Source organism: Zeus faber (assembly GCF_960531495.2).
Source record: "Zeus faber genome assembly, chromosome: 7".
NCBI lineage: Eukaryota > Metazoa > Chordata > Actinopteri > Zeiformes > Zeidae > Zeus > Zeus faber.
Window position 1 is genome coordinate 17,847,893 of NC_137203.1, and position 10,802 is coordinate 17,858,694.

General features: G+C 45.1%; 1 protein-coding gene across 1 annotated transcript; it reads right to left on the minus strand.

Annotated features, from left to right (window-relative positions):
• Positions 1 to 693: 693 nt before the first annotated feature.
• On the minus strand, positions 694 to 9,543 carry LOC307233027 (protein limb expression 1 homolog; the record flags this gene model as incomplete). The annotated part of the gene is made up of 7 exons (XM_080004240.1): positions 694 to 834; positions 5,253 to 5,471; positions 5,612 to 5,689; positions 7,664 to 7,759; positions 7,894 to 8,034; positions 8,538 to 8,743; positions 9,465 to 9,543. The coding sequence occupies 7 exons, from the start codon at positions 9,541 to 9,543 to the stop codon at positions 694 to 696; spliced, it is 960 nt and encodes a 319-aa protein (XP_079860366.1).
• Positions 9,544 to 10,802: the final 1,259 nt, after the last annotated feature.

Genomic DNA, 10,802 nt, shown 5'->3' on the forward strand with positions numbered 1-10,802 from the left:
AACTGTGTGAATTGGAGGGCGCCCCCCGTGCCCACAGAGGACTTGGCACAGTCCAAAGAGTCCTGCGAATATTTAATGAATTCATAACTTAATAAATAAACATGCCTATCAAATAAAGTTCAAGTTCAAGTTCAAGAGATTATTTGTCACATACATATACATACGTCATACCGGTGATTACGCACAATAAGCTCTATAACCTCTAAAAATGCAAAAAATATGAATATGAAATATTAATATGTCTATGAAATAAATGAGGCGATAAATATATAAATAATCGTAAATATAAATATATAAATGAGTAAATATAGTAGAATCAATAAATAAATCGTTTTTTTATTTAAAAAAAATTACGTTTTTCAAAAGACTATTGATTTTATTAATTTCAGGGTTTTCATACATAATCCCACATTTATTTATTTCAGGGGCCTTTTATTTCATAATGCCACATTTATTTATTTGAGGGGACTTTTTCTTTCACAATGCCACATTTCCATCTGTTATATGAAGATGAATGGGGCGTGCTTATCTCACGGTGGAGGGCCACCACCCGGTTCGGCTTGACCAGCCACAGTGCAAGGGCCAGTTGTGACAACTCTTAGCGGTGGATCACTCGGCTCGTGCGTCGATGAAGAATATAGGTAGCTGCAAGAACTAAGGTGAATTGCAGGACTCATTACATTTCACTGCACTTCAAATGCACCTTGCCCACTGGCTCGACAGCTTGGGGGAGAGGCCCTTCTTTCTCTCCGGACAGTAGACCCACACCTGGGTCCCAGGTGCAAAGTCTGTTCCCCAGCAGTGGAAGACGTAGGCCCGGCATCTCTTGGGACCCTTGGGAGCCATTGGAGAGAGTTGAAGAGAGGCATGATGTGTGCATTCTTTGCCTGGTTAAAACTAGGTGCTCTGCTGCATTCTTTATCAATTGCAATGCTTTAACAGTGCTCGGTGGTAGACCAGCCAGTAGAACATTGCTGTATTCTAGTCGTGAGATGACAAGTGACAGGACAAGGAACTGTGCCGAATGCTCGGACAGATACCGTCTGATCTTCCTGATGTTGTACAGAGTGAATCTGCAGCTTCGGGAGACAGAGGAAACTTGATCAGAGAAGGTTAGCTGGTCGTCAAACACGACCCCAAGATTTCTAGCAGACTTGAATGGCATTAATGATGACGAGCCGAGCTGAACATTTATGTGGTGTTGAATGGTTGGATTTATCGGGATGATGATAAGCTCTTGTCTTGGAGAGATTCCTACATCCAGACAGAGATGTCTGGGAGGCATGCTGAGATTCTTGCTGAGACAATGGTATCCCCTGGGGGAAAGGACAGGTAGAGCTGGGTGTCATAGGCGTAGCAATGGTGGGAGAAACCGTGCCAGGAGGAGCTGTACATTGAGAAGAGAAGAGGGCTGAGGACGGATCCTGTGGGACACCCTGTCTTCACCGGGCAAGACTTGGACACCTCTCCCTTCCACAACACCCTGCCCTGCGGGTGCGTCTTATGCCAGCACGTGGGTGGGTTGTATGTGTGCACTTCGGGGGTGCAGGGTCTCCTCGCGCTCTCCGGGACTGGTTTATGCTCCTCGTGGCCGTGCGTGGGTGTTGCTCCGCGGGCTCCCGGCTTCCCTGGGGACCGGGGGGTCTTCTGGGGCCGCAGGGCAGGGTGCTCAACGGGGCTATCCTCTGGTCGTGGAGTGTCTATACAGCTGCGGGACTCAGGGGTGGCTGCGGGGCCTTTTCCGCAGCTTGAAGGGCGCTACGATATAATTCCGACCTCATACACCAGAAGTAATTGGGACAAGTCCACACACACACACACACACACACACACACACACACACACACACACACACACACACGCACACACACACACAGGCGGACTCATCACAGGCACACACACACCACCAGCACCTGCTTTGAACGCACCTCCGAACACCCTCCTTATTTAAATTCCTCTCCTTGGCTCCCTCATTTACTGCTATAGCTTTCACAGGAAGTGGCCACTTGCCCAATTGCTGTTCCAATTTTCCTGGACTTAACTAACTGTGTTTTGTTGATACATGCTGTCGTCTTATGTTTCTATGTTTACGTTTCTCCATGTAAATGTTTGGTTCTGTGTTTATTTCTCTCACCTGTGGTGATTCTTCCCCTCTTAGAGTAGTAATGATGATTACTTGTTTTTAGACCAAAAAACATGGTAAGATGGTTCTTACCATGTTACCTCGTCTTACAGGTCGTCCACAGGACAGAGTTATTGCAGCAGTTCTTGATGATTTAAGAATCAATAAAGAGTTGCATTGCAGGTTGAGAACTTGAACCTCACTTGCAGACTAACTCTGTCCTAGATGTAATGGCATACAAATACTCCATGTTGAATGTCCAGCATGCTGACAGCACAGGTTAAAAAAAAAAGAAGAAAGAAAGTAGAGAAGAGTTTGCGTGAATTGGTAGTGTTGTTAATCTTGTTCTGATAGGAAGTGGTTTTAGCGTAATACAAGATAAGAAAGAGGATAAAGAGGATTGATATTTATTCAGATCAATGTGGTTTCCGGACTTGCACCACTTCCTCTCAGCCGACCTGAGCTTTGTCCCATGATCTCGGAGAGCCCCAGGCAACCAGGGGTCGGAGGGTGCTTCTCACGCGGATTTGGAGGAGAGGGGACAGAGGTTATCAAGTCATGAGGTTAGTGTGGAGCAGAGCATGTCTGCGGAATTATCAACATCAAGTGAGAAAAAGTGTTTGGGTGAGGGGAGCAGAGAGGAGAATTGAGTGGGGGAGCGTGAGCGAAGGTTTCGACGGAAGGAGTCAAAAAGAGGGGGAACCCTTGGATACGGGAGGCAGAGAGAGTGAGAACCGAATAAAAAAAGTGATCTCAAGTGTGTGACGAGGCGACAAGAGGGTTGGTTACGTGTTAAGATGAGGTCCGGTTGGTTGCCTGCTTTGTTTCATCGCTGGGGTGTGGAGGAGGTTCTGGTGGGAGGTGGAGGACAGCGGTGGTTTGTCCAGGTGGATGTTGAGGTCACCCATGATCACAAGCGACGAGCCGTCATCTGGGATGCAGCACGTCCAGTTCCTCATCCCAGTCGACCCGGTGGACGATCCATGTATGTAAAACTAATTTTTAACAGGATCGGTAATAGTTTCTGCATGATATTCAAACGAGGTATGATTGCAGAGGGACAGGATGTGTGTAGTGGATTTCCACTTCTGCGAGATTAGCAAACCTGTCCCTCCTTTCCTCGGCCAGTCAAGTGAGGGCTGTGGGAGAAGGAGAAGTGGGCCGAGAGGGGCAGCAGGGTATTTTTTTTTTGTGTTATCGGTGCAAATCAGAGTTTCTGTGAGTGCCAGAACGCCGAGTGCGGAGCGGGTGGCGAAGGCAGGAATGAAGTCGGCCTTGTTGACCGCGTGACCAGTGGTTCCACGGTCACATTGAGAAGGAGGTGAGGGCGGCACATGCTTTCTGAAGCGGATGCAGGTGGGCGGGGTTGGGAGTTCCCCCGGGAAGGGAACAACATGTGCGCTTTCGGTGAACGACAGGAATACACTCAAAGCACACGGTGTATTAAATTTGAATAACGTGTGAGGGAAGATGATGTGTACTCGTGTGTGGAGCTGAGACAGGATGTCCTCCATGGCTCGCACAGGTACACTCGTGGGTTTGAGTCTTTACACATGCAAGTCTTCACGCGAGCGAGTCTGTCGCTTTACTACAGCAGTGTCTACATATACTACCCCTAACTGGTAAAAATATGGTAAAAAAAAAAATTGGTTACTGATTGGTAAAAAAAAAAATATATAGATTTATCTATTTAACTATATTCATTTATTTATTTGTTTATTTATAATTATGTCATTTATATATGTATATCCTTATTAATTTATTTCGGGATTTATTTCATTTAGATATTTATTTATTTCATAGGCAAATGTATTAATTTAATAATGTACGTATTTATTTGATATTGACTAAAATTGTATTCCATATGAAGTTAGTACCCTGGTCAGCGAGGGTCTCACAGGGAAATCCCACCCTTGCACACCACCTGGACCAGGCAAAAGGCTACAGATCTTACCTTGATTTGAGGGGGAAACTTCATTTATGTTACATAAATTCATTGTTTATTCCACTATATATCCATTACAAAAAAAGATAAACATTTCGGATTACACAATTTAGAGGGCAGGAAAAAAAATGTGGACTCTGATATGGCATCAGCAGGATGCATACTCTGTAAGACCAGTTACTGACAAAACATACGTATATTCAACCCAAATTGCATTTAATTCCCAGAAACACTTTGTTAACGTGGATGATCAGTTGTTCTAATGTTATACACGTCTACATCAATGCCCAGATACTTGGCTACAAACAAAACATTTTATGAACATATTCCCTTTAAAAAGTCACCCAGTGCTATTGCACTTCTGCATCTGCCGTAAAAACAGACCTGAGCATGTACGCATGGGCCGTCAATTAGATTATCCGAAATATAATTCCAGTTAGTTTGATGTACCATTTACATTGTTTATGGCCTAAAATTAGTCTCAACATTTGTGTCAAATGAAGTGTAGACAGTAAAGATGAATTCCATTTTTTTTTTTTTAGCACTGTTCATGTTTCTCCGTCATGCAAAACTGCTTTTACGCCAAACAATCCTTGCCAACCTGATTACTTAACTTAACTCCTAAAACTAAAGTATGTTAAGACTCCTTTTCACATATCAGTATCACCACATACTGTATCACTGTTAGTCAGTGTTCGAGCTGCTAGTTGAAAGTAACCAGAGAACACGCCCTAGAGACAAAATGGTCGCTGACACTATCACATGGTACCACACTTGCCGAGCCATTTAAAAATACGCATTAAATCCTATGTTTGCATGAGCCATGTTTTCAATTCTCATGTTTTGAAAGCTCCAGAGCCATTTGTTGGGCTCCACCTAAATTCAGACTTTTTTTTTCCCCCCTCAATCCAATAAACCCCCTCGCACACCTTGTACTGCCCAACACTCATCGTATTCAGGGTCATTCGCTGCGGCTGCAGTGCGGGGTCGTTGCTGCACCATTTCGGGCGCGTCAGCGCCAAGATGGCCTCCGTATGTAGCGTTCATATGGAAGGTAGATGAAGGACTGACGGGAGGGGTGATCCAGGCCAGTGTTTCCTGGCTGTACAAAGGCTGTAAATGCTGTTGCTGTTGGTTATAAACGGGACTCTGCGACTGCCGCAGAAGTTGGTGACTTGGGTGTACGCATGCCTGGCTCAGTGCCAGGCCGAGGATCTCTGTCTTCTCCTTGTAGAAGCGAAGTTCGGTGCCTCGCCGTCGGGCCAAGGCCAGCTCCCTCTGCACAGCCAGCAGCTCTTCCCCGAGCCGCCCCGGCGACCTTTGCTCCCGTCCCAGCCAATCCAGAGCCATGCTGCTGCGCATGTACTCATCCAGGCCGCGCCGGGAGTAATAGGCAATCACGCTCTGCGAGTAGGAGCAGAAATAGCTTTTATAAATCCTAGTGGCTAATAGAGCTCGGGTCTTCATGCTTTTACGTAAATGCTAAGCGGAAAGTATTTTATGAACAGTGTATTGCATATTTATGTTTCAGGGGAGAATGGTACCTGTCGAGAGCACTGCCTTTGTCTCAGAGCTTTCAACGTCCCGTTCCAGTGTAACAGCTGGAACACCGTCATCATCTCCTACGAGACGCAAGACAGAGAGTTGTGAAAGACATTATGGAGGCAAAATATGACCTGTGCATGATAAGACAGAAGTTTCACACCAAAAGTAACCCAAAAACAAACAAAAGAATAATCATAAAAAAAAGAATATTGGCATACTGGTGACACCACAAACACATAACTTACTTAAAAATGTACAATGCATAAAAAAAAAAATAATAAAATGTTTAAGACAGGGAGAGGACAGCCATACATGAAATCCAGTAGTTGAGTTTATAATGTATTTAGACATGCACACATTGGTTTTTTTTTTTAATTTTTAATGGGAATGAGGTTGTCTCTTCAGAAATTAACTCTGAAGGAGGAAGGGGGAGAGAAATTAGATCCTCTGATTCATGATTCGGATCATTAGTACAAACAACTTACTGGAATTGTGCGACTTCCTCTGACAGAGATAATGCGTTATCCGAACATTTCTTCAAGCCACAATAAAACTATGCATGAATAGTTTGAAAAGATATTACAAATACCATTATGCCGGGTAGGCGTAGCTGTGATCAAAGCCAGCGCCTGCATTACAGACAATGCTAAAAAAGTCCAACATGAAGAATCTATAGGTTAGCTCAGGCTGACCCAATGAGAGAAATACAGTGGACGGTCCTGTTTACCCATCCATCTCTCTTTCACTTGAAAAACCACGCTGCGCGCCCGCCCGTACGCTGCCCCGACACGTCCGGTGGACTTACACCGTTAGCGGGGCGATTTGTGACATCATCATCCAATAACTAACACAAGGGCAGAGGAAGCGCTGGAGGTTCAAGAAGAGCGCCGGGTGCCCAACCATCATCGTCACGCACGGGCACGAGAGGAGGAGACCCCTGGACCCCCACATAAGCGCGACTAAATCATTGACCGAAGAAACCTCGACTCGACGGATCCTCCTGAAGCTCTAATATGCCTATTTTTTCACATTTGGTGCTAATTTTTCTTCTTGCAAAGTTGCCCTTACATTTTGTTGAACTTTGCCATTTTGAACGGCCATGCACTGGGAGGAATCTCTGTCTGTCTGTATGTATGTCCTTTGATTATCCAGACAAAGGTTAATCCGATCTACTTTAAACTTGGTGGGTGGATTGGGGGGGACTCCAGGACGTGCAGTGTCAAATTTGGCGCAATTTGGACACGCGACACGTGCATAATTATAATAAACTTAGAATAAACAGCGAACAGCGAGCCAGCAAGGGGGCGGGGGCTTCAGGGCTAAATGCTTACATTTATTTATAATTACAAATTATGTTCAATTATGTGTGTGTGTGTGTGTGTGTGTGTGTGTGTGTGTGTGTGTGTGTGTGTGTGTGTGTGTGTGTGGGTGTGTGTGGGTGTGTGTGGGTGTGTGTGGGTGTGAGAGAGCGAGTGTGTGTGTAAGTTTATGTTACTTGGAATGTGTCTGTGGAATGTCCCCATGTGGCCTGTTTTCCTATGAGCATAATGAAGTAATTTCCTTACGCTAATAACTGCGTTCAGGCATGTGCTTATTTACATAGAGGTAAAAATATGAGGTGTTTCACACCACCTTCTGCTGCGGGTGGTATGAAACGGGGTCTGACTCCGACCGGCACATTCTTAGAGATTAAACCAATTAGGCTTTTATTATAATTATAATAATAATAATAATAATAATTATTATTATTATTATTGTATATTATTACATATAATAAGAGCTCTCAACAGTGAATCACATCCCTCTAAAGTGCATCATCATTTTGAAAGATAGCGGTAAGTGTCTGACTTGTCCCTGAGAGTTGTAAAAGTGAAAAAATCCAATAAGGCAACCTTTTTTAGGAAGCCCCTTTAATACACACCATTCACTATCGCTTGTTATACTAATGAGCCACTCACAAGGACTGAACCCCTGTGGGGTATTATCGCACGGAAACACATGATTTAGGTTCCAAATGACTCCCATAATATTGGGAGTCATTTTGAACTTACTTGGAACTCCAGCATGGTCCGTCCCGTGTAGGAGTGAAGCAGCAAACTGTAGGTTCCTATGCTGGTGCCTGGATCGCACGCATCCTCCAGAGAGACCTGCGAAGACGGTCTTTGTTTTAGGAACTGACACTCGACAACACACTCGACGACACACAACATGACCTTTTCACTTGTTTAGGTGTGACAGAAGAGACCGACGCCAATGATGGTTTATTTGCATTCCTGCTTACAGCGCTGTCGGCGGCTGCTTGCTTCAGACTCTGAGTGACAAACTGGGGGCTGATGTGTCGAGACGGCAGCTCGTTCATCAGAGAGTTCATCAGAGCGACGCGCGCTGCATCCCTGCGGGCCTCCGCCTGGGTGTGGCACAGCTGGGGGTGGAGGAGATAGAGGGAAAGAGCGGCGGGAGAAGGGGGACGGGGACGGGGGGGATTGGAAAGTTAAAAAAAAAAAACTAACGTAAACTTGGCTTGGGCTGTTAAGTGAACTCGAGATTGGACACTTCTGAGTTTACAAGTGGAGATCATGGGATCAGAAATCAAATCAGTGATGAGATTAGCGCATAACAGCCAGTCACACAAAACCAATATTAAGCCTGAGCCGGAGGCAACTCTCTGGGTTACAATGAGCCTACTGAAAGGACAGAAACCAAAACCGAGCCAATACAAGACAGTCTTTGAAGTATATGAGTGTTTGTGTGTGCGTGTGTGTGTGTGTGTGTGTGTGTGTGTGTGTGTGTGTGTGTGTGTGTGTGTGTGTGTGTGTGTGTGTGAGACATATGTGTTTACGTGTGGTATAACTCTGTCATATAACTTTTTAATTTGATCGTTTTTGTACCACAACGGGGTTGCCCCGAACGCGACAATGGACCCACTCTGTAGTTTCCGAAGCAGCTCCCTCCTGGCAGGGTGACGTAGCAGACGTAGGGCGGACCAGGGGACGCTGCGGACTCGTACAGCAGCAGGCTCTCTGACTGGTCCAGCGGCTCCGTCCCGGACTCCTGCGATTCACTGGAGGACCCGTTTGATGGGCTCAGCTGCTTCTTCTGCCAGAAATGATGGAGCATGGCTACGACATTCACTGCAGAGAAGCAACAGATGAGACAATTACTTTTTTTTTTTTGGCTCGCAATTAAAGTTTTTGACGACTTTGTTTGAGTGCTTTAGAGGGACAGAGTTATACAAATGCATTAAGCGCTGCAAAAAAAAAAGTGTTTAATAGACAGCTTAAAGGAATTGATAATTCCTTTAAATTTCTTGAATTATTACAGAGGACTTTTGATTAGATTACGCTCAAAATGGAATATGTGAATATGTGCATGACATATGTTTGGAACTTAGTATGTAAAAACTATGCATGTGAAAAAAAGGTATTGTTTTACAGAAATGAACACTCCCCCAAAGGGTTTATTTGAACGGAATTATGTCCTGCAGGGAACCACCCAGTTACTAGGCCTAGGGTTGCAAACATCAGCATTTCCCAAGCCTTCCCAAGCAGTTTCTGGCCCTGAACAGGGTTTAGAGGTTTCCTGTTGCCTTCCATGAGAGAATATCAATTCACTGCAAGTCAAACTCTGACCGAAGGGCCCCACCTTGACCGCTGTGACGGACTTAATAAATAGAATCAATCTTGTGTCTAAATGGAAAACATTTCTTTTTCATACATCAAAACTTTGTATTCTAGTTGAAGAACACAAAAGCGGTATTGTTGTCTCTGTTAGTTATACGTGCATAATAGGTCGGCTCAGAAAAAACCCAAAACCCTGATTATTATTGTTATGTATTGTTTCTGAAATACTCACAGTCTTTGGGCCCAGTTTCCATCTCACACTGTGACAGGTTGGACATCATTATGCTGTCCTGAGTTTTCCCTCTACTCATCCTGGCTGATGCAACGCTCCGCTTCTCAGTTTTCCTTTTTCTCGTCTGTCGCTCCACTCGTCTCCATTCACCTGTCGGGCTTAGCTCCTACATGCTTTATCCAAATCGGAGCAGTCGAAGCTCATCGATGACCCTACAAAGGGAGCAGGCCCCATCATCGGCACGGCTCCGGGTGGGAAGTCGGCGAGGAGCTGGCCTCACATCTGAATGCTCCTTCGCTCTCCCTCTCTCCTCCTCCTAAACTCTCTCTCCCTTCCGTCCTTCCCGCCTCCTCTCTTGTGTGACCATCTCTCCGGGGTTCTCCGCTCTGAAGCAGACCACCTTTGTCACCCACACTGCCAATTAGCTCAGGGGCCCCACACTCTTTCTACACTTGCGTGCACCCACACACACACACACACTTTCTTTTACTCACTCACATGAATACACCCACAGGTCCTGCACTGGAATGCAGAGCCCCTCCCTTCGGGCCGTGCAGCTGGCTAATCCCTGAACAGAGTCAAACAGCTCAACAGGCAAGGTTGCCCCATTGAACTTTTAAACAACCCAAAAAGATGCAGGAATATGTGCCAACAAGTCAGTCTACGCAGGGATGGAGTAGTTATACAGCGTCCCTTTGCTCATTATCTTCCTCCAAGTCCAATGTGCAACACCCTGTGCTCAAGTCTGGGGCGCACAAGAGGTGATGGTTGTGGGTGCGATGGAACCCTCTGTTGACTGTTCACACACACTTGCTGAGCAGAGTCTGAGCTCCATTCACCCACAAAGTATGAATGGTCATTGTTCTGCTCTGAATTCAGCGCTCCCTGAAAGCCTCTTACACATTAATGAACTAAATACTGAGAAAGGGGTGGCTTCTTAGCTGCCAATATTCTTATTTTGCAGCACCGTGTACACCACAGGTACATGTGCTTCAGCACTTTTGCAGTGAACCTAATTGATGTGCATTGACGCACCAATACAAAGTGTTTTTTTTCCACATGTGTTTGTGTGTCTCAGTGACTCCATTGAGTTGATTGGTTGCCAAGAGGGCGAACGTGACAATCCATTGAGATGCATGTCAAATTGTTGAAGACCTTTGAACCTGAGGAGTCGAGCATGGATGAAAGCTTTCTATGGAAGGAACTCGGATTGTCGGACCCTCAAATCTGCATCCACATAAATTATGAAATCAATATTATACAACTGACAAATATATTATGCATGATGGTGTAAAAAACAACAATATGGGTATTTTATGTTTACTTTTTTTTGGCAGG